General features: G+C 43.6%; 2 protein-coding genes across 4 annotated transcripts in view; both read left to right on the forward strand.

Moving 5' to 3' along the window:
• The first annotated feature begins 11,443 nt into the window (after window positions 1-11,443).
• On the forward strand, window positions 11,444-19,321 carry RSPH3 (radial spoke head 3). Its single transcript, XM_079298686.1, has 8 exons — window positions 11,444-11,703; window positions 11,869-11,956; window positions 13,227-13,368; window positions 13,905-14,050; window positions 14,604-14,807; window positions 15,819-15,981; window positions 17,037-17,123; window positions 18,588-19,321. Exons 1-8 carry the CDS (start codon window positions 11,582-11,584, stop codon window positions 18,812-18,814), a joined length of 1,179 nt encoding a protein of 392 aa, XP_079154812.1. The 5' UTR covers window positions 11,444-11,581; the 3' UTR covers window positions 18,815-19,321.
• Window positions 19,322-20,663: 1,342 nt separating this feature from the next.
• Window positions 20,664-24,227, forward strand: part of PLAGL1 (PLAG1 like zinc finger 1) — a 45,295-nt gene continuing 41,731 nt past the window's right edge. The window contains exon 1 of one of the 3 annotated variants that reach the window (XM_079331234.1): window positions 20,664-20,814. The gene's annotated coding sequence lies outside the window, so the exon portion shown is untranslated. The remainder of the gene's footprint in view (window positions 20,815-24,227) is intronic. The other 2 variants (XM_079331235.1, XM_079331238.1) reach the window with 2 other exon arrangements.

Below are 24,227 nucleotides of genomic sequence, written 5' to 3' on the forward strand. Positions count from 1 at the left end.
AAAAAAAGCCCCAAAAACTCATACAAGGAAATATGGATTTCAGCTTTAAATAGTTAAAGCTTATTAAAAAAAAAAAAAAAAGAAAAAAAAAGAAAAAAAAAGACAAAAAAGAAAATACTAGGTGGTGTCCTTATAAACTTGTAAAAATTACTGGAAGTGCAATGTGCTTTTATGGCTCAGCATAGCCTTAAACAAGGAGCAGGGAGACATTTTTCTCCTGTGTAACTTCACTACAATAAAACATTTTTCTGCACGAATGCTGAAGTGTCCATTGTCTGATTTTAAAATATCCAGGCCTTACATGTACTGTACCTATTTTTATACTATTCTACAGGTACTGCAGGTCTGCTTGAATGATGCAGCATAGCTGAGTAGCAGGAAGCAGACCACCAGTGTCACTGCTACTGTTGTAAGAGGCTGCAGGCTACAAATCCCTCTCTGTCAGGAAAACAACTTATACTACCATGTAACAGCAGCTAAAGTGCAAAGAGGCAATGCTGCTCCAAAAGTAAAACACATTAAAAATCGCACACTATCTTCTCAGGAATTGTTTTCCGGGTGTAGGTGTTCCCAGAACACAGAGAAAAGGGAAGGTATGTGCCTGACCTGACAGAAGAAGTTATGAGAAGGACCATATTGGTAGGCTGCAACTAGAGAAAACATCACTTCTCCTAGCCACCTGAACAGTGGCACTCTGCTTCCAAGCAAGCTGAATGAGAGAGCTCTGATGTTTACCTTTTTCTAGAATCTGCATGTCCAGAACCAGTGAGGCTTGATATCCTCCTGTCCAACCCAAGCAGGGTCAGATAAAACAGGTTGCCCAGGATAGTGTCCAGACAGATTTTGAATATTTCCACAGAAGGAGCCTCTGCAATATCTCTGGGAAATTTATCTCTGTGTTTGGCCAGCCTCACATGGAAAAAGTGTCTCCTTGCATTCAGATGGAATTTGATTGTATTTTCATTTGTGCCTATTGCCTCTTGTTCTGTGCTATTTGGAACAATATTTTTCCTGTGTAAAAAACACAGCTATCTTATCCATGTGGTACAACAAGTATGAAGAGATAGTCCATGTGCAGTGAAAGGGCTCAGAAGCCACAAAACATAAAACACAAACCTTGGAATGTTATCAAAACCCAATACAGCTCCTTCTTTGTTAAGTGACTCATTCTATTTTGACTGTGAGAAGACTAAGTCTCCCAAAAAGATTCCTGCTCTGTAATCAGACTAGAAAACCCAGGGTGAATAAGGATGATGACTTAACCAGAGATGAGGAAAGTCTCTTTAGGCCTAAGGTGTCCTAAGGCAATCCCACTCATAAAGCTTACCTGGACTAAAATATTTAGTATAGACGAGTTTAAATCTTCCATCTCCTGGATAAGGAAGACCATTTGGAAAAGATCACTTTCAATTGGTGGAGGAAAAGGAAGAGAGAGAAGCTTTACAAATTGTTAACAAAAAAGGGCTAAGGTGAAGGAGTTGTATAGGAGTTGTATACACAGGATTAGTTCTTGTTGACCTAGTCCTCCTCATCCTGCTCTTGCATTTCTTTAATGGGAACACCATGATTAAAGAAAATTTGAATGCAAACAGATCCCAAAAGATATTTACCTCCTTGTTAGCAGATAAAGTTTGGCTTCCTTCATCCCTTCAGACTCGACTGTTTAGTCAGCATTATTTTCATGTCATATCTCTCCACAGAAGTGATTTTTCTTCTACACAGGCAGATAAGCAACCTCAAAAGACTAGAATATCACAGGAAGTAGAGAAATTTGCTTTAGCACTTACTTATCTGCCTTTGGCTCAGAAAACCATTTCATCATGCTACCAGTCCACCCTACAGCATTCTAGGATCCAGATTAACTATCCTGGACTCCAAGAGTAAGACCCTTGAACTCCTATATTCAACAAGTGGATTATCTGTTTTACAAGTGCCGTGCCAAAGCTGCCTTTGATTCCTCAGCCAAAAAGATCAAACACCCATTTACAAATGGGGCAACTGGAGATGGATTTTGGTTGAAGAGTTGAATGATGACAGTCAGCCTCTCTCTCTCCACAAGTTTCTCTGTCATCAGTATCACACCACTTGCTTCACACACAAAATTTTCCAATTAAATTTCATGAAGACACTCCAAATATGAGTTTGGAGGTAGGACTGGAAGAGGGAAAAAAACCAATATTGAAGCAGAAAATCCAAGCCATTGCCTTGTAAGACAATTCTGGAATTAAGGCTGGAGATGCAGCTTGAATTCAGTTCCTTATGTTTGCATCCTGCTATTGTCTTCAAACACATGGTGCACTCTGTTCTTCCCCACCTGCCCCAGTAAGGAAAAAAGGTTGTGCAGCGCAGACGAAAATTTTAATTCTGGCATTCCCCAGTACAGTTTGCCTAGCAGGCATCCAGATTTTGGACATATAGCTATGTCTCATTTGCTAGGATTTGAAAGAACAAACAGAAGAACAAAGAAGTTCCTTATGGAATACCTCCTTCCTTAGCCACACTATGCACCAGGAAGTTGCAAACTTGTTCTCTGCCACTTGAATTAGGATGGACTTACATGACTTTCTGTAAGTCATGAATGTATCAACTCTGTCTGCAAATATTAGTGAAGATTGAGAGAAACATGCCTGCAGGTTTCACAAACATTCAGACTGCAGGCATTCAAACACTCAAGTGCAGACTGCAGATGTAGACACACGCATTTATTTAACTATATGCAAGGCTTATATCTGTGTAAGCCTGTGCCTCATCTTTTGCACAGTCTGCAGAAAATGAGGCATAGGCCCTCTGTGTCTCATTTCTCTGGATTCCTGGGACTGAACTGAGTGCAGGTACAACACCGTTGTCTGAAAGAAGGTGTCCCTTCAAGTCATTTGGATATCTTAGGACCATAGGAATTTCCTAAGGCATCAAATGGATACAATTCCAGGTACTTAGGTTGTAAAATCCTTTCTCAAAGTCTTCTCTGACTGTGATATGAGCTTAGACTCCCACCTCACACATACATGATACATTTAGATGCCTTGAATGTAGGTCTCTATAATCTAGGGCCGACATTTTTACTGCCACCAGAGAAACAATAACACTTGGGATTTTAGTCACCATCTAAGCCTTGAAAAGAAGTCTTCTTGAGCAGATATGGACTCTCATGCTTGCCCCCCTCCAGAGTTTGGTGCTTTCTGCTCCATCCCACTACAGAAAATTCTGACTCAAACCTTTATCTTCTCCATCCCTGACCCCTTATCTCTGCCTCATTTTCATTCCATCTCCATTACCAGCCTCCATTCCTGACCTCATCCAGCTGCTTCTCTTTTAATTGAACAAGCCCCAACCTTTGATTTGCTTTCAAAGTCCCAATTTAATTTTCTCTCCATCCCTAGACCCACTTCTCTCAGTCAGACAGTTTCAGTTTCCCCTTCCAGCTCTTCCACATTTTCCTGCCTTATCTGCACTGGCTGTTACTACAATAAGCCACAATAAAACTCATCTAGTCTCAGTCTCACCCACATGCCCTGCTTTGTTTTAGTTTCTGTAAATACAGAGAATCAGAATGAGAGAAGGAAACCCTCAGGAAGCTACAAGAAAAAAAAAAAATACAGAATCCATAAAATCCAGTGATTATCTCAATTCACAGCTGTAACCATGGAAAGACACAGGATGAACCTACCATGGACAGCTGTCCTTGAATTTTGGGGACTTCAGCAAGCAGTCTGCACATCTCTTGTGTGGAAATACAGGCTCTCAGCTATGATGGAATGACATTTGGAGCTAGGTTAAGGAGAAATAACGAGTAAAAAAAAGCCATTGCCCCTGTGCAAACTATGATGTAAGGAATATTTTCCATAATTTGCTCATGTTCTCTGAGATCAGGCATTGTCAGTGAATTTCTTTTTGCCTCTGCAAGCAAGAACTTGGGGGAGAAGCCTTCTCACCTGCCTGACATCTTCTCAAAGCTACTATCTGAAGAGCACTTATTTCTGGGAACTGCAAAAACTAAAGACCATAATGAATTCACACCTGAGGAAGAAAAACTTTTAGTCACTTAGCAATGACGCATGAGAGAATTTTTGCTGCCATGGTTGCTTTCTGTGATAGCTGCTTCAACATAACCCAAGAAAGCCTTCACTGGACACAGTAACAGAATAGAACCACTGCTCTTCTGTATCTTCCTCCCATGATTTCTACCTGCATACCCCAGGCACAAGATGCAACACTGATGTAATGTTTGCTGGTACAAACCCATAGCAAAAATATTAGTGCTAGAATTACACCAACCTTGTTGCCCATACTTTGTGTTTCATATTTACCTCTTTATAACATGGCCAGCTGGCTTTTCCTTTTGTGTGTATTTGGCTCTTCAGAGTTCCTTATACTGTATCTAGTTTGATGAAATAGGATTTGAAATCTTCTTATTTGGACATCATGTAACTGGTGGTCAAGACTGCATACCCTGCATTGACAGGTAGTATTAAGGAAGGTAGAGCATCCACCTGTTGGTCAACCAGAACTCTGTTGCTTTTGAGACTGAACCATTCTGTAGGATGTGACTGTGGTCCACAATTCTGACACCTATAATAAAGCCAAGAACTTTAAAGTGGGTTGCTTGTTTTTAGTTTAGTTTGTTTGTTTATTTTAAAATGGGATTGTATTTCTTCAGTCTTTTGCTTAGAACTATCTAATTTCTTATAACATGAAAGACAAAATGGATAGTTTGGGGATTCTGCTAGGATTATGTATATACTTCAATGTTAAAAAGCTAATACTGATGTTAAAAGCTAATAATAAAATTACTGCTTCATAGCTCAGTTCCATATTGTAGGGAGTCCCACACAGTTTTTGCATAATGGTTCCTCTTGTAATAGTGCTGTCAAATGTCTCCAATTACAGCATGAAGAATTATCACAGATGATAAAAACCCCATCTATGTGTTTTTATCTGGGAATGGGAGTTCTTATTTCTGTACTGACTGTTCTGGTTTTGGTGCTGATACATCACAGGAGACCAGGTGGTTTGCTGCAGCACCACACCAGGTTATTCCCAGGTTGAGTCATTTCTTGTTCATAAACTGCAAGTGACAATTTCAGCTTCCCATTGTACCCAGGCAGGTCTCAACCTGATAATAGAATATTATATTTTACTACAGTGAGGCCACTTGGCTATCACAGGGGTAAACTCTGAACAAATAAGAATATGATGCTACTCTGGTAGCATGAGTCAGACCACAGTTAGTGTGGCTATCGTGTGCTTCCAGGAGGACAATTTCTGACTACAGGAAAAGGAAACCCACCTTGGGTAAGCATTCTGGTTACATTTTTCTCTGAATTTTGTTAACAGTCAGTCCTTATCACATGTGTCATCAGAACAGAGTGAAAACTTCAGAGGATCTTCTGAAAGTTAAAAATTCAGAAGAGGGAGAAATTTTTAAACAAAAATTCTGGCAATGATAGAGAGAAAGATCCACGGGAAAAGGGCAACAACTGTTGGAGAAGTGATATAATCCTCATATGGACATATCATGTATGTAGCCATCTGCAAAACTCTGTGGATGCTAGATAAAAAATGCTTTTTCCTGCCTCTCTATTATTCAGAAATGTTAATTATCTATAACATTTTTTTCTATAAATACATCGCTTTTATTGTTTTAATCAGTCTTCACCACTCACTATGATAAATACATCAATTTAAATCTCACTTCTGAGTGAAACCCATTCCAAGTTGTACCTGTTCTTCTACAAAGGGAGAAGAAAACACAGATTATTTTCTAAACACGGCTGACTCCCTTGAGCTCCTATTCCTCTGCTAGGTAATAATATGAAAAGGTTTCTATGAAGGGTTTCACACTTTCTAAACAAAACGTGCTCTTCAGCCAACAAGTCTATTTACAGAACTGATCCAACGGCTGCTCAAAACTCTTCCTTCCTACAACCCACAAACCTCCCACCAACTTCCTCAACAAATGTGACAGTTCATATTCAAACCCTGCACCTTCAGTATCCCACAGGTTATGATTAAAATTATGAAACTTTATTTGAAAAGAATAAATTAAAGCCAAATTCAAGAAGTTTCCAAGTCAGGTGATCAGAGAAGATGCTCTTACAACACAGATTAGGGATTTTTCTGTTCTTCCATATGCTTGCTGCACTGCCTTGAGCCATGCAATTCTGTCTCCATCATAAAGCTTTAGCAAGTGCATCTGTGCAGCTGTGCCTGTGATTCACCTACTGGTTTTCTTCAGCACAGCTGGTAAACAGGTGAGAAAGCAACCACAGTATCCTTCAACAGATTTACAGGGCTGTACTCTGAGTACACAATGTTATGCCATACAATACAGACATGCACACCCATCTTGTGAGCTACAGACACCAGAAGATATGGCATTTGAGAAGTCCTTGGGTGTGAGAAAGAGCAGAGCAGCTGCTAGTTCTCCATAGGTCATCAGGGAGGATGATCTTCAGATAAAGACCAGAAACTTGTACTTAGGGTGTTCAGCATCTGGGTCTGCTTTTCCCAAAAGGCCTTCTACCCAGGACAGTTTTTGGACTGTGCAGTTTATCTCAAATTAAGCATGGGTGATACTGATTTGCCTCCCAGAGATGTGATAAAGAGAAATTTATATCAAGATGGACAAACACCAAGACTACAGTGAAGGAGCAACAGAAGCTGATCTGTCTTGTTTCTTAATCTGCAAGTTTAGTGCAGTTGAACAACTGCCCTCGATACAGGGAGATGCAAATTAGGGCAGAGCTTCCTGGGGCAGAAAAATGGAGTGGAAAAGCCCTGTTCAAGACAGGGAGAGGTAAGAAGGGGCTGGAGCAGGATAGCAGCACACAGTCTATTTGAGCTTAAATAGGAAAGTCTCAATTGATTTGCCATTTGGCAGTGTAATGAATGATAGTTCAAAACTCAATGTGCTCCACTCTCTAAGGTGCTTTATCACACCATCGTAATTTTTTTCTAGTCACTCTCTCTGAAGGCACATGGTGGCAAAAGGCAAGAATGCAACCTCAAGAGCAGGCCTGTGTCGCTGAAAAACAAAGCTTGTGGGAAACATGGAGGAAAGGGAACCCAGGGAAAATGACACTGAGAGTCAGAGGTGAAGTGGTAGGGGGAAAGAGCATTGTAAATTTAGGCTGGAAACCATGATTAATAAATTCTGGTTTTTTAACTAGTGTTGGAGAAATTAAGATCTTGAGAACTGAAACTTTCCAGTCCTGCCCAGCCCCACAAACTCAGAACCAGAGTCAAGAGGAAGCTGTGCTGCTACACAGAAAAAGAAACTTAATAATTTGGGTTGAAGATATGAGTGATAGGATCTCTCTTTTTTTTTTTCTATTAATGTTTATATACCGTTATTAACAACCCTTATTAAAAAATATTGATGTCAGCAGCAGAACTCAAGTTGAGCTCCAGTATTTATTTTTCCTTCTGTCTCTCATGGGTCAAAACTCCCAGGTTGGCACATTATAATTTTTTAAAGCCAAATATCTCCCTGTTCAGACCAGGCCTGTTTATCTCTGATGCACTGAGCTCAGCACCCATGAGCAGCAGCAAAGACACCATCTACAGGGTGGCGGACATCAGTGATACAACACTGACACAGTATTTGCTAATTCTCTCTGATCACATCACTGCAGCAAGTTGAAACAGGTTTCAGGTCACTTCTATTAATTGTTCTCTCACAACATCAGGACAAATAGTACATATACACCTCACTTGGGCTCTGTGATTTTTTCATCTTTGCAGTCACACTGGCAGCTCTCCGTGTCTGTGCTTTTTGTATTTCCATCAGACATCTCAGGGCATTGATTAGCAGTGGCATGATGATTTCTGGGATTTTCAAGCATCTCTATCCCTGGAGATTTTCAAAAACTGGTAGGAGAAGGCCCTAACCAATCTGATCTATCTTTGAATTTGTCCTGGCTTAGGTAAGAGGGTTACACTAGAGATTTCCAGACTCCTTTTCAGTCTAGATTGCTCTGTGATTCCTTGATGCCTACTTGAAAGCAACAGCATTTTGGCATCAAATGGAGTTACTTTCAAGACTGGGAGACCCACACCTTTAACTGCAGGCTCAAGGGGGTAAGAATCACAGATTAAAATTCCATCTTAGGACCATGGAGAGCCAATCTAACCCAAATTTCATATAATTACAAAGTTTTACACCAGGGAAGCATTCCTATGGTTTTATAAGCAGCCATGGTCCTCCTCCAGACAGAAGACAATGTTCTAGAATGGCATTATGCATCTCCCTGTCCTTTCTGACAATTAAGAATTGCCTAGACCCATAAGCCTCCTCCTTTTCTTAATTATGAAGTGGTGCAGAAAGTTAAGATGGTGAAAACTGGACTCAGCTAATCTGCTTAGCATTGTATTGTGTAATGCACTGTGGCACAAGGCCTCCTAGTCTAGCAACATCCAAGCTGGGGCCCCAGGAAGACCCAAACTCAGCACTGTAGATCCCTTATATTGTATTTCAAGGTGTCATTCACTTGTTACAAATGCATCCCAAGTACTGCAGGAAATAGTGGGTGTACATCTTCTGTTACTACACACTGACACCTTCACATTTGCTTTACTGTGAATAAACTTGTTTCACATCCAAATAAAGCAAGCCAAGGGCATGCCATAAGGCATGGTACAATGCCAGGAAATTCTCATGAAAACAAACAAAAAAACAAGTATGTTCAAAGCTTTTTAACAGACCTACAGCAAACCTGGAAGGAGATAAAGCCCTCATTCTGCAGCTTTCAAGTCAGCTGAAGGCACTTCAAAAGACCTTTCTTAGCTGCCATATGGGAGATGGGCTGATTCATTCCTTGCTAGCTAGGCCCATTTCCCAGGTAGTACCTCTGGCACTGCGATTGTGCAGGTCCAAAAAAATCCTCCAAGGAATATGTGAAAAAGCCATTGCTACTGTAAGATCCAGAATGCAAGTAATGGCAAGAATCTGATTACAATCAATGTGGTTTTGGATCCTGCTCCAGTCAGTCTTGTGATGACACAAAGCGTTCCAGAACTCACCAGATATTTTTAGCAAAAAATATTGAAAACAATGAAACACCAAAAAAAACCCCACTCCCCAAACCCAACCCCCAACAAACAAATAAATAAACATACAAACAAAAAACAAATAAACAAACCAACAAAACCAACAACCACCCACAAACAAACAAACAAACAAAACACTTTTAAAATACAGCATAAAAGGGCGTAAGGGGAAAAGCTGCCTTCTTTTCTGGGCATGGCTTTGTCACTTATAAACTTGCAGAGACCTTTGCACTGAACTGGAAACCCAGGAGGTAGCAGTGTTTCACAGAGATAACGAGGAGAGTCTCTGCCATTCAACCAGTGAACATAACAGGTGAATGAGAAATTCTGCTAAGAAGTGGGACACCAGCTGGGGCTAGCTCAACAAAATTAACTTTTGATGCAACACCTTCATCTTCACAAGATTGTTGGTCAATAAGGAACAGGCAGCTCCCCAGGAATCCTTGTTCCAGTGATTACAGGCTGTCTTCTATTTTGTTGTCTTCCTATCCAGTCCATTCCAGCCAAATTTCTAGTGTTATTCAGCAAGCACACTCTGAACAGCTTCAGAATGACATTTTAAAGTCTATGCTGCAGCTGTTTTTCACATGAAGAGAAACACCAGATCCATAACAATCCTGGAAAGGTCTACTCAGATTTCAAGTCCCCAGTCTAAAAGCAGTATAGCCTACTATAAAGTCAAACTTAAATTTTCAGAAAATATGAGTCAGTCACCAAAATCAAAGGATTGTGTTGGTTCTGGTCAAATTTAGGACTGTTCTTTGGCTTAGCTGGACCAAGAACCCATTCATTAGCTTTGCTTGCTCAGACACAAGCAGATATTGAAGGACTGTCTCCCCTCCTATCCCAGTGACACTTGCACTGTACTTCTGCAGGCACGTGTCCACTTTTCCCACCGCCCAGCTAGCAACAGTGTAGTCAACACAAATCCCATTCCTCTATTGATCTTGTAAGCTGCACAATAATGAATTTTAAAAATATTCTTTTTCCCCCTTCATATCCCACACTTGGCTTTTTGGTAGTTTTTGTTGTTGTTGTTGTTTACTTGTTTGTTTTTGTTTTTAGTTCAGGGTGGGTTTTTTAAGCTTGTTTTTCAGATAGTTTCTTCTGCTCCACAGCTTTCCCCACGTCTTTGAGGCCTCCTGCGAAGTACTCAGGGCTGCAGTGGAGCACAGATGTCTGCAGCAGTGACACAACTGAGCTGAAATAAACAGAATGTAACACAACAATTACATTTAAACTGAAGGTTTCATAAACATAGGGCTTGGCCTATTTTATATGGGCTAAGTCTTGCTAGAAGAACCAAAGCATATCCCTATCCACATAGGTTAAGATAAGAGGCTATTGCTGTATCAGTAACCCATCAATGCTTTAGTGTTTCTCTTGCTGGAAATTTTTCACAGAAGCTGAAAACACATGCTCGCGATTTGTCCTGGCAGGGAGTGCCGCTCACCATGGCAGGGACAACTTACTGAGGACTCATCATAAGTCACCTCTGCACTATTCAAATCTCCAGCTTGTGTGAAAAACACCAATTTGGGGTGCAGCTGTTCGAGCCGGTACTTCCAGGACGCCGGCACTTAAGCCTCCAGCAGGGTTTCGGGACCCCCCGGCCAACCTTCGCACCAGTGCCAGAGCAGATGGAGTTAAGCCACCCTGCGTTTCCCTGGGAAGCTGCGAGTGCCGGGAGCTGCTCCGGCGGCGGGAGGACGGTGACCCCTGGCGGTGCCAGCCCGCGGTGCCTCGGCCGGGCGGCGCTGCGAGCACCAGCCCGCCGCGGCTGCGGCGATGCTGTCCCGGCGCCCGGCGGGCCCGAACCTCCCGGGCCCGGGCTCCGTCCCGGCAGGAGCCGCTCCGTGAGGGGGAAGGCCGCCAACAGCGAAGGGAAGGCTCCGGGGTGACCTGACCGCGGCATTCCAGTACCGGAGAGCCGACAAGAGAGCTGGAGAGGGGCTTATTGCAGCGACATGTAGTGACAGGACGAGGGGGGAATGCATTCAAATTGGAAGAGTTTGACTTAGATATTAGGAGGGCATTGTTTGCTGGGAGGGGGGTGAGGCACCGTAGCAGGTTGCCCAGAAAGACTGTGAATTCTCCACCCTGAAAGTGTTCGAGGTCGGGCTGGATAGGGCTTTGAGCACCCTGGCGTAGCGGGAGGTGTCACTATCCATGGATGATCCTTAAGGAGCCTCCCAGCCCGAGCCAAGCCGCACTCCCCCTCACCGCCCGCGGCTGCCGGCCCGCGCATGCGCAGCGCGTTGCCCGGGAGACGGACGCCGTTAGCGCTCCCTCAGGCGCGCCCGGCCCGCCTCTCGGAACCGGGACCGCCTCTCGGAACCGGGACCGCCTCTCGGAACCGGGGCCGCCTCTCGGAACCGGGACCGCCTCTCGGAACCGGGACCGCCTCTCGGAACCGGGACCGCCTCTCGGAACCGGGACCGCCTCTCGGAACCGGGACCGCCTCTCGGAGCCGGGGCCGCCTCTCGGAGCCGGGGCCGCCTCACTGAGCTGAGGTCGCTGAACGGGGCCCACCATGGTGCCCGTCCGCGAGCCCGAGCTGGCCGCGCCCGCTAACCTGCACTACAGCTTCTGCAGCCAGCCCCGCTCCCTGGCCTCCCGCCCCAAGTACCGAAAGCAGTCCAGTGCCTCCGAGACGTGAGTGCCGGTGTCCGGCGGCCCCCTCCCGGCGGGCGCTGCCCCGCTGCCCTCCGCCTCCCCGCTCGGCCCACCTCCCTCCCCGGGCAGCGCAGCCCCCGCCGCCCTGCCCTTCTCCCGCCGGCCGGGGGAAGCCGCAGCGGCGCTGTCTGTGCTGTGCCGCAGGGAGAAGGTCCCGCTGCACCGCTGCAACATCATGATCGACCCGAGAGTGGTGCGCGGAAACGTTCTGTCCGTCCACCACCCGCCGCAGGTATGGGGGTCTTCAAAGTGCGTCATGCTACGGTTTTGTTGGAAAGTCCTAGGTAGGACAGCAAAGATGTTCCTCGTCTATGATTTTAACTACCGGAGCTGTAATTTTTCAGTGTAACTTTCAATGTTTCGCGTAGTCACAGGCTCTCCAGTTAAACCAGCCTGTGACTGTTCCCAGCTCTTCTTTAAAGCACTTAGTTTCGTATGAACTTTTGCAGTTCTGATTTTTTTATTCCCCATTAAGTACTTGATGCCTTTATTTTCCTTCTCCGTTTCCTTCATGTAATGGTCCTGAGCACAAGTCATTACTCGATAATCTGTTATATCATATGCAAGATGTCATCAGGGAGAATTGCAGCTCTTGGGAAAGTGAGTCGTGGGATAGGCTTTGGTTTATCCTACCACAGATGCAGATCTAAATGATCCAGCTGTCTGCAAAAGCTGCCTGTGAGAATGCCAAAGTATTTTGTTTGTACTAGTGCTATATCCTGATAACATAGTAAATCATACAATCTTAGAGTGGTTTGGGTTGAAAGAGTCCCTAAAGATCATCTAGTTCCACCCCCCTGCCATAAGCAAGGACATCTTTCACTGGTCCAGATTGCTCAGAGTCTCACCCAAACACGATACTTTGTTTTCAGATAATATTTCTACAGAGATTATTTGATCATGAATTCAAAGCAGTCCATATTTTTAAAGCTACTGGTTGAAAATAGCTTTGTATTGTTCAATAGCCGTTTTTTAAAGTGAATTTTATGTTAGTTTTGTTTAAGAAGTTCAAAGCTGATGTTTATCTCAATCCATAAGTAGAATACTGAACTTCAATGTTTTTATGAGTTTCTTTTGTTTTATCAGTTTCATTGGTACTATCATTTTTACCTAGCAAACAATTCTGCTCATAATATGATAACTGAAGTCCATTTGACCTCTCAGAATTTGAGAACATACCATTTTAATTACTTTATCTAACAAAGTTCAATACACAATATTCACTTTCAAATAAGAAATGAATTCATTATTACTCTTAGTATGAGATGCCATTATCATGTGCCTGTAGACAGCTAGGATAACTTATTAATTTCATGCCATACAGTCTTTAAGTCAACTGAAAATTTAGGGCCAGGACTCAGGAAAGTAAATCCAAAATACTAGATAGCTAGCATTAAAACCAAAGAGCAGCCTTCATTTTTCTGTAGAGGCAATTGAGTATCATTTTCAAGTACAAAGTGTATTCTGTTCTGTGGGTTTTTTTGGTCTTCACTCCTGCTCAGAGTACTGAGCCCTGTATCCCTGAGGTTAAAAGGCAGAGGAGAGCCCAGAAACAAGGACAGGCCAGAAGGCTCACACAAGAGCAAATTCCAACAGGAACGCCGGAGCCTGTGGAGGGCAGAGAACATGTTTACGTGCAGACAGGTAAAAGGCTGATTTTTTTTAATATCTGCCTGAAAACAAAAGCTTGCTGATCCATATTCACTTGTTAAATTGGTGCTGAAGTTGATAGAATCACACAGTTTAAAATCACAGAATGCTGGAATCTAAATCTTTAGAGGTTCTAACTGTTTAAGTAGTGACATTATCCCAGAAGGTCAATTTTTCAGTGTACATTCTTGAACACTAGTCAAGACTGCTTCATTTATTCTTTCCATTTTTAGTATGATCAGAGAAAATTCACATACCCTTAAAATTGGAGGTTTGAAAACTTTTGCTTAAGGTGAACTACTGTTTTGGGAATCACTTCCATGAAGTGCACTTGACATTACAGAGAACACAGCATCAGATGGCCTTTACAGCAAACTGACCTATGTTTTGAGAGGCCTTTTTTCTAACTTTATAGAAAACATTTTATTGCACTCTTTGGATGTAATTCAGAATGTAGAGTCATCAAAAACAGTTAAAAACAAAAATTAAAGGAATCCCACTTTGACCATGCATTGTGCCTTTGTTTCTAGAACTGTATTTGGAAGAGATTAGTGATCGGGTAATAGAGATTGATGGAGAATGTCAAACAGATGAATTTTTGGACAGACCACCCACTCCACTCTTCATACCAGCCAAAACAGGAAAAGATGTGGCTACACAAATAGAGGAAGGAGAGGTATGAAGTCAGGTCCACAAACGCTGTCAAAATCTGTCTCCCATACAAAACACATTTCTGATGCAACATTGAAGTAGAAACAGAAAGTAACTAAACCTCACAGAACACGCAAAATAAAAAACAAAACTCCAAACCCAGCTCACCAATATCTGCTTTGAGATTAAGTGCAAAACTAAGGAAGATATGTCTCCATGTGCACTCGTTCTGCTGCTTTCAGCTAAGCTATGTTGAGAAATGTTCTCTTCTGTAAAACATGTACAGCCCAAGAAGGGAGTGGGAAAACAGAAATAGGGCCCAGAATAGTGCTCATCTTGTCCCTGGCAGTCCCCACAGGGGCTGTAGGAGGGTGTGTGGTGTGTCAGTCCAGCCCTCTCTCCACTCAGCCCCCAGCAGCACTCTCTGCCTCAGCTGACACTCATCCCCCACTTGCACTTCTCCAGCCTGACTTCCGTACAAGGGCTTTGTTCATCCTCCTTTTCTCCTTGTCGGTCTTTGTTAAGAGTAATTGTGATCAAGGGACATTTATCTCTGTTTCTCTGACTCCCATCCTCAGTTGTTTGACTTTGACATTGAAGTTAAGCCAATCCTGGAAGTGTTGGTTGGGAAAACAGTTGAGCAGGCTTTGCTGGAAGTCATGGAGGAAGAAGAGCTGGCCCAGCTGTGGTCACATCAGCGTGCCTTCGCAGAGCTGCGCAATGCAGAGTTTGCTGAATTGCAGCGCTTGGAAGAGCAGGACAGGCGAATTAGGGAGGAGAAGGTAGGATTTCCTAAGGGCAAATCCTTTCAGAAGGGAGAAAAACATTTCCAGTACTGAACAACAGGCTGTGCTGGCTATGCCCAAAAGGATGCTGTCAGCTTTGATATACCTTCAAGCATTTTGATTATATACAGCTGCACTCTGCCACTTGCTGTCATACAACAGCAACACACTGTTGTGTTTATTTAGAGCAGTCATACTTAAGTGACTTGGTGTAGTTGGACACCTGGTCAAAAGGCCAAAACCAACAGCGTTTTTTTCTGTACCTGGTGCAGCTTCTTCTTAAGCAGTTTCATTATAGTAAGTGCTAAATAGTGAGAGGCTTGGAAGTAAGAGAGACACCTCCTTATCTTTCACACAGTGCGTGCTCTACTCCATGCACACATACATTTAAAGATTGCAAAGTATTATGCTATATTAGTAATATTTAGTAAATAGGAATAAACAGAAACGGCAAGTCTTAATTAGTTAATATTCATCAGCCTTGCATAATTGTGTTTTCTAATGTTTTCCTGTACCAATTTGAATTTTTTTTTTTTTTGTACATTCAGTAGGATATAATATTGGAAGATAAAAAGTTTGGAAATATTTATCCAACTTCATCACATTCCAAGGCAAATAACCAGCTTGATCTGCAATAATAAAGCAAAAAGTAATGAGATTAATGTATACTAAGGTATCAGAGAAAGGTTCCATTTGGCCACCTGCAATGCCCTTATTTTACAGACTTGCCAAAATCAGAAAAGGAATACTAGAGAAATCTGCTTTGCTGTAATTTGGGGTATTTTAATACTCCATAGATTAAGTACAAACTTGCTTTCAAGCACTCTTTCATGTGAGGAGTTTCAGTGGAAGTTAGAGGCTGCAAATACAAAGTAAAGATCATAATTATCTGTACTTTTTACTATCTTTGCTGTTTATGGGACACACACTGTGAAAATTCTTCCAAGTATAGATCAAAGGAGTCGCAGCTTAAAGCTTCTAATTTTACATGCACAATTGCCGTGACAGGAACGTCGCAGACTGGAGCACCTGGAAAAGCTGCGGAAACAGAAAGAGACTGCAGAGAAAATCGCAGCTCGGGCATTTGCTCAGCGTTACCTGGCTGATCTCATTCCCTCAGTCTTCAACAACCTTCATGAAAGTGGATTTTTTTATGACCCTGTAGAAAGAGGTTTGTTTTGTTTTTTCTTTTTAAATATGTCAGCAAAGTAATATAAAGTTCAATACAGCCATGAAATATAGCATATTATCCTATTATTTAGAATAGTGTCATAAGACTTTATTCATTTACATTTGTGTAACGTGTAACAAACAAAAAACTTTATTGATCATCCATACAAATAGTGAAGAATAAGCAAGAGCTCACAATGTGACAATGAGAAGGGCTACTTTGGAACTGGAGAGAAATAAATGGGTGGTTAGGCTTGGAAGAGAGAAAGATACAGATTGAAATACTTGTATTTTTATAGAACAGATAAAGAAATCAGTACGTCATTCTGAATATTTTTTAAAGATTATCAGAGCAAGGGACAAATTAGTAAATTAGAATTAGGCCCTGCAAGTAAGTTTGGAATTGTATATTGGTGACTTCCAAGCCCTCAGAATCAGCAGCATTTCTTATGCAGCTGTCTTGCTACACTCTACTTCAGCAGTCCACACAGGCACAGACTACAACTTGGGAATGGTTACACTCTCTCCAGGTTAAATCATGGGGTCAATTCAGAAACTGAGTGTGTTTTGCCATCAGGGCAGGCTTTGGGATCACGGTGTACAAAAAGTATAATTTGAGAAACACATGGGTAAGCAAGAGCTCCTTAGTCAGACAGAACAAATGCTTTCAGCAGACCAGAAACCAATGTCTTTGGAAAGCAAGGCAGGAAATATTATTCTTCTGACTTGTTCAGGATAGTTATTTAGATCTCACTAGAGCGTGACTGTGTATCTCATCTGTGCTAAGCCCTTCAAAGGTGCCAGACCTCTTTGAAAATTACTGCAGTTGAGAGGACTCTGCTCTAAATCTATAATGATCATGAACCTCAATAAGAGAGGTTGGATGTAAGAAACCAAACAATATCTGAAAAATTTCATCTTACAGAGCAAGTGCCTTTTGGCAGGGTGGGTTTCATCCTTTAATTGTTGTAGCAAATAAAAAAAGCCACCAAGTCCTGTTGACATCCTTTTTAAAGTGTTATTTTTCCTTTGTTTCTTCCTGCCAAATTCTTACAGATATTGAGACAGAATTCCTTCCATGGCTGATGTCAGAAGTGGAAGAAACACTACAGAAGAAGGTTCTAGGAAGGATGATGCTTGACTGTAAGTTACCAAATCCTGGAATGTAATCTGGGCTGCCTGAAGTTCTTGATTGTTTTTTTGCTGGTCAGAACAAATGTCACATTTATATGATCATTGTGGATTAAGGTAGGAAGTGTAATTTTAGGAAAAACACCAAGTACCCACTTTTTTTTTTTTTTTTTTTTTTTTTTTTTTTTTTTTTTTTTTGTGTGTGTGTGTATTGGGGGTTTTGTTTGTTTCATTTTGTTTGTTGGTTTTGTTTGGTTGGGGTTTTTACTATATTAGCATGTTTTAATGTTGGAAAACTACTACTACAACTAGGTAACTGATTTTCAGTCTGAAACAATGGAAGTATCAGTTATGCTGCACTATCCACTCTCTTCTGACTTTATACTGTTTGAGGTTGTTAATGCTGGGAGATACAACACATGTATCAGGAATGGAAAGGTTAAAGAATACAGTTCTTTTTTTCTGCTATAAAGTTTCTACTTCCTCTATGTTACACAGCTAGCACTGCTCTAATATTCTCTGTAGTGCACCTGATTGTGCCAGTGGGAACAGAAAACCCAATCTTGTTTACTGCCACATGTATACCATGAAAGTGTCTTAATTTGCTTGTGTAAACTCCCAGAGCTATGGATTATTCTCCTACATGAAAGGAGGATGACAGCAGGCCATGGTTGACTGAGAAGTGAGGTGACCAATATTTTTCATCAAAACAAGGGTTTACCTCCTTGTCAGTCAATAATCATGTCCTTGCTTTTGAAATAGATTGAAATATCAGTCTTCTTTGAGCTAGGTCAAGATAAATATTTGGACTCTTTTATTAGTTCAGAGGCTGTAGATGAAACACCTGAAAAACTTGGATTCTGTCTTGTGAAGAAACACAAAAGCATTGTATATGGTATACGTGTGCCCAGCAGTGTGCTCCTAGATCAAGCCACTCTTTACACTTGCATTACATTTTCATTCCTATAGTTTTCATTTTGCTGGGACTTTGGGTTTGTATTACAATTGTGTTTGCTTCCTTTGGTTTATTTTTAGTTTAATCAGGACCCTGAATTTTATCTGTTAAGGTATAATATGATTTGGAACAGTTACAGCTGGTGTGTTAGGTATTTTATGCTGATACATGTGCCAGTATGTATACTCAAGGATTACTTCTTCATGTAGCTCTTCAGAAGGAAGGAAAATTTCTTTCAAGAAAAAAGATTGTATGAGAGTACTGAATAAACATCCCAAGGAGAATGATGGTGCAGGATACAGTATTGATGAGAATATCTATCATATTCTTGTTAAATCTGTTTAAGTTTTTAACCAAATACCATTGTCTTGCTCCAGTCCTTAGGTATTTCTTCATTTTTAGAGTTATCTCAGAGTTCTTTCCCTATTTAAGGACTTATAGGTCAGTAATATATATATAAAAAATCTCAAATGATAGGGTTTTTCCTCCGTGGTTGTAAGTGGTGCCTATCTCTGTTTCAGCCTTGATTCGTATGGTGGTTGAAAACCGCTTAGATGAATTTAGCCGTCCACCTCCACCTCCACCTGATCAGACAGAGGCACCCGCTGAAGAGCTTGGGGCAACAGATGCAGCTCCCCAGCAGTCTGCTGAGGCAGATGCTGATGACCAACCAATTGAAGAAGAAGAAGAAGAAGAAGCAGAAGAAGGAGAAGAAGAAGAGACTGACCAACCTGTTGCTGAGGAGTAGCCTTCAGATTCCATCTCTTCTCAGTTAGAAGAGTAACATCAAGAAGGAACAGGGGTTTTGGAAACTGAGTAAAAAACAGGCAAGTCATCATGTAAATGGAGACTGGTGGCTTAGAAATAAGGAATTCATTCCTATCTATTTACAGGTATTGTGTCCTAGGCATGCTGAAGGATGAACCTAAGCAACAGCAGAGCATTAAAACGTGCTTTCCATATGCTGGAATTGCCGATTTCAGGCTGCTAGAATCAAGAGAGAAGTCACTAGTGTAATGAATGGCACGAAAATTCTGTCCCCTTTTACTCAATCCAATCCATCAAAATCTGGGAGGTTTACAGTTAAAAAGTAATGCTGTCCCACACCCTGTGCTAGAAGGTCATGAGAAGGATGTTGAGAGCATCATAATAACCTTTGCAAGTGCTTTGATAATGTTCTTGGAACAATATTTCCTTTCTTTCCTTATTTTGAAAGGTAGTTACTACAGCAATTAAATAAATTGCTTTTGACTCATGTTAGTCTTTCCTTTCCTCACAAACTTGAATGAACATCTCAGCAGGTAAAAGAACCAAAGCAATTGTTCCTCAGGCTTGTCAGGTTCAAAGAGTTACCTGCCCCTGGGAATTTCTGCCTGTGCAAAATCCTCCTCAGCATTCTCTCTTGGAGTCCCTCCTGGAGGTGAGGGGCTGGAGCTACACACTAAGTCCAATCTCGGTTTTCTTTGTAATCGTCCTTTCCTGCGGGTCCTTTCCTGTTTTCACTGAAAACAGTACCAGACATAACTGACAAAATGTGCCGTCACTGCCATGTGTAGTTAGTTGTCCGTTCACAGGCCAGTTCCTCAGGTGGGGCAGTCCCCCTCACGAACTATATGTGCTGCATGCATCAACACCGTGCCATTGCTGGGTCAATGTTCCCAGCAGCAGCTGTTCCTGGCAGGCAGGTAGGGCCGCAGGGTGGACAGCTCTGCAGCCACGGGGGGTGCACGAGGGTCTGCAGCTCCTGGGTGTGTGTGTGCCGGGGAGAGAGGAGAGAGGCCAGAGGGAGCGGGCGCTGCAGGCACTAGAGGGCAGGACAGCCCACGGCAATCCGCCCGGAGAAACGCGGGCAAGGACACTGCTGGTGTCACCTATTGCGCATTTCACACCCTGCACTAGTCACATTCGTCTGAACTCCCCTCCTCTGCTGAACCGCAATGGTGTCGAACTTTCGAAATTTACTCATTTATAGCATAAGAAGCCAACACTTGAATCACCCAGTGCAGTCCACACTGGCTCATAGAATGACAGAGTAGTTTGAGTTGGAAGGGGCCTTATAGATCATCTAGTCCAATCCCATGCCTGCCATGAGCAGGGTCATCTTTGTCAGGTTGCTCAAAGTCCCATCCAGTTTGGTGGTAAAGGAGAAGGTGGAATCATCTCCTCAGGGTTGACCCGTGACAGTAGAAGAAACAGCCACTGGTCGTTTCAAGGGATGTGCACAGACTGCCTTCCCCTTCGGCCTGCTGGGTGCGTGTCTGCAACTGAACACCAAGGAAGCAAAACGGGACGCGTGTAGGACATTCTAAATGCTGTGAGGTTTCTTTCTGGGAAGTTGTTAACCACTAGCAGTGCGATCCAGGGTGTTCTGTGGATCCACACAAGCACGGTCAACTCCACGGCATTGGCAGCATGGGCGGCAGGACAGCCGCGGCACCCGCACGCCCCTGAGAACGAGTTTCCCGGGAGCGTCAGCGCAGAGCGAGCGCTCGGGCACCGGCGGCGGAGCTGCACCCCCGGCCCCGCGCTGCCCGGGGCTCCGCAGGGGCGGAGCGGGGAGGGGACGCGGCGCGGCCGCCCCTCGTGCCGGCCCTCCCCCGGCCCGCCCGCCACCGCCCCGCCGCCAGGCGTCTCCCCGGGGCCGGGCACCGCCGCGGGGACGGGAGGAGCCGCTGCCGCCACTGCCGCCGCTGCGCTCCCCGGCCGGCGCTGGGGCAGCGGGCGGCGCCCGCGGAGCTGGGCCATGAGGTGAGCGGCGCCGGCGTGCGGGGCCGGGCCGGGGGCGCTCCGCCGTCCCGCCGCCGTGCCGGGCGCTCGGGGCAGCGGGGGGCCCGCTCCGGGCGGGGCGCTGGGGGGCGGGCGCCGAGCACCGGGGCTGTCGGACCGGGCCCGCTGCCGCGGGAAAACTGTGCCACAATGTGTCCGCCTTCTGGAGGAGACTTTCGCCTTATTTATTTTGCGCTTCTCCCTCTCGACCTTCCCCACGCCCCGACCGCCGTTCAGGCTCTCCCGCTTGTCCGTCCGCAGCGCCGCGCACCGGAGTCCCGGGATGGGCGCCCGCGCCGGCCCCTCTTGCCTCTGGGCACAGAAAGGCCGCTGGACCGCGAATTTGGGGGAGGAGGGGACATCTCATCTCTCCTCTGCCTCTCTCCAGCCCCTCGGTCCTCGCAGGGCTTTCAGGGCAGAGCGTGGGGCCGCGGGCGGTGCGGTGATCCGCGGCCGGCGGTGGCACCCCTGTGACGGGAGACGCGGGTCGTGGTCCGGGAGGTTTGTTCCCGTGTGGAAAAACTTCTGCGGCTCCAGAGGTGCGCTCGTCGCTCGCACACGGGTCTCGACGGCTGCATAAAAACACCCGCCGACAGAAGCCGCCGCCGCCGCACGGTTTACACAGGTTTCCATCTCTCTTCAGGAGGCCGACAGCTTGCCGAGGTTAAGCCTTGAGCTGTCATTGACTCCTACGGGACACACCACTTCTTGTTGTTTTTTTTCCCCGTGAGGAAGAGGAATTTACTACATTATAGGATTTGTTTGTTTCTTAAAGTACTTAACTTGGTTAAAATTTAACTTTCAGTTGTTTTTTTTTTTGTTTCTCTGTTAGAAGTTTCTGTCCCTTAGTCAAATGACAGTTCACTTTTTAGAAAGGTGAAATTGACTAAACTTTTCTCTGAGGTCTGTTGCTTCCCCTGTCTGACTTTAACACAAGTATGTTCCTCCTTGCAATGCATGGCCAGTAAGGCAAACGGCTTTTGTAGAAGATATTTAAAGTAGTTGATGAAGAGCAAAAGTACTAGCTGCCTTTAAAATATGAGTTTAAACACAATCTTCCCACCTCAGCTGATATTTTTAAATTTTAAAGGACTATATAGGGCAGAATCCAAGCCATATTTTTTGGTATATGGTATATCTACATGCACGTTTGACTGTGGCCACTTTTCTAACATGATGAGGATCTTCATGGATAAATATAAATGACACATACGTTCTCGTTCCAGGAATCAGTAGGAGAGGATGTGCCTGGCATTATTACCAGGAGATTAGCAAGTCCAGCTCTGACAGAATGGGGAAGAGCTTCCCAATCTGAACACTCAGATTGGATTGCATTGCAGTTGTAAAATTAACATCAGTGGGTACAACTTGATTCTTGGTTGTCCCAAAGCTTAGCAGAAAATCTGGCTGTTTAAGTCTGAGATTTCTAATTAAATGCAGCAGCACAAGGTGTCAAGCAGTTCTGTTGCTTCTTAGGACCTTGCAAGAATGTCCCTTTTTTCTTGTGAGGTCTTCAGTGTGCCAGTGACCCTACAACATCTCTGCTGTCCTCTGACCCTTCATCGGGGAGAAATTTATTTATTGATGCTGTCATTGGGAATTTCCCTTCACTGGTCCTTCCCGTCCCTGTCGGTTTGGAGAAGCAGTGCAAGGAGCACCGCTCCACCTCTGTGCGTGGGGAGTGGTCACACTGCACAATGCAGAATGGGGCTGTGCGGGGCACATGGCTCTGGGTGGAACACAGGGAGTTGTGCTAAACAGAAGTATAGGTATAGTCACAGATCAGTGACAAACTGTGATTTTATTCCTCGATATTGTGTGTGTTTGCTGCCTTGGTGCCATTGTATGTGCAGTATATTTTTCCACCGTTAGTGTGTTACTTGCCCTGAACTGTAAGTCAAAGCAGTCAGAGTGTCATTTGCAAACCTAATGGGAGCTGGTATAGACTCTGGAGTACTATGACTGTGTAAGGGGCTGACTGCCACTGCTTTTTGAATTGTTCACTGCTCTGACTTGTAAATAGAACCTGGTTGTTCTGATCATGCCGATGCTGAAAATTGATAACTAGTGTAAGAAGCAGAAGATGGGAAGAGTGGGAATAAAAGAGAGAAATAAGATTGGAAGGACTGCACTGGTTCCTCTGGACCTGTGTATCAGTAGTGGGAGGTTTGGAGAGTTTGGTACAAAATAATCACATAAATACAAGAAAGTAAATAATTATTTCCTAAAGGGGACCATTAAATCATGTAGTTTATTCTCTAAGTTTAACCATGACAGGTCACAAATTCATGCTCTCTAACTAAAGGCAATAGCTTATATTTCCTCTAATTTCTATAATTTTCTCTGCATCAAGAACCTCCTTGAAGTTCTGTGAGCACTCACATGTCTTCTCTCAGTGCCTGCCCTTATGCCAGGACATGGTGGAAAGGAATCATTGTAAGATAATTCCCCTCCCCTTGATTATTGAGACACATTTAACCTACAGTGTATTGCCAGGGCTGGGACCTGATCTTCTGTTCCTCCCTCAAATTCCTAATTTCTTCACTGATGACTGAACCCCCAAAAACGCTGACCCTCACCCTGCCCAAAGTGAGTACACATACTGTATTTAAGGCACTCAGTGCTGGCATTGTAAGTTTGGTGTGTTTGAGCACTTGACCTCACACCTAACTTTACAAATCTAAATCGTCCCCTTCAGTAAGAGCAACCTGGCTCACAAGATGTTTGCAAAACAAGAGTATTGCCAACTAGTTCCCTACTGGCCCCTCTGGGCTTTTATTTTAAGATGTTCCTGCTTTCAAAGATAAGCATGAGGCAAACAAGACTGCTCCAAACACCAGGGGAACAGCTGACACACTTCTACTTTAGCCTGTGCCACTGTGCAGGCAGCTGCATCATTTAATTGTCACTAAACCCAGAAGAATCTGTTTGTTCTTTTCTTGCGTGTGTGGAAAGAAGTAGGAAATCTCTTTGAATGATGCCAAGGATACTGCTATTTTGTGATAACTAGCAGGAAATAACAAGAGTTAGGACAAAAAGAAGGTCAGTTGTCTTGAATTCTGAATGGGAAAACCTTGAAAGTTGATAATAAAATTTAATTGCACACATATCCTGGGGATAATCAAATAAATATTTTGCTTCTAATTTTGCTTTTTGTGCTGGCTTGTGTCTGTGTTCCAATGCATTCTTCTGTATATGGGCCATTTGCAGTTTTCTCTGACAGAGTGTTTTGGGTTCCAGATGTCTCTGATATGACAATTCAGAAGCAAGACTTATTTCCAATTAACTTTACTATCTCTATGTTTCTCATATTTCCTGTTTTTTCTTGCTTTTTCTGCTTGTACTGGTTGATATTTTGTAAAATGGCATGAGTTACAGTGCTAAATAAGGATCAA

This window comes from Erithacus rubecula (genome assembly GCF_903797595.1).
Source record: "Erithacus rubecula genome assembly, chromosome: 2".
NCBI classification, from domain to species: domain Eukaryota; kingdom Metazoa; phylum Chordata; class Aves; order Passeriformes; family Muscicapidae; genus Erithacus; species Erithacus rubecula.

Excerpts from the sequence above, each read along its gene's own strand:
- RSPH3 (XM_079298686.1), top strand. The coding sequence starts at position 11,582 with ATGGTGCCCGTCCGCGAGCCCGAGCTGGCCGCGCCCGCTAACCTGCAC. Across the intron at positions 14,808-15,818 it reads GGCGAATTAGGGAGGAGAAG|GAACGTCGCAGACTGGAGCA; the intron begins GTAGGATTTCCT and ends TTGCCGTGACAG. Across the intron at positions 17,124-18,587 it reads AGGAAGGATGATGCTTGACT|CCTTGATTCGTATGGTGGTT; the intron begins GTAAGTTACCAA and ends TCTCTGTTTCAG.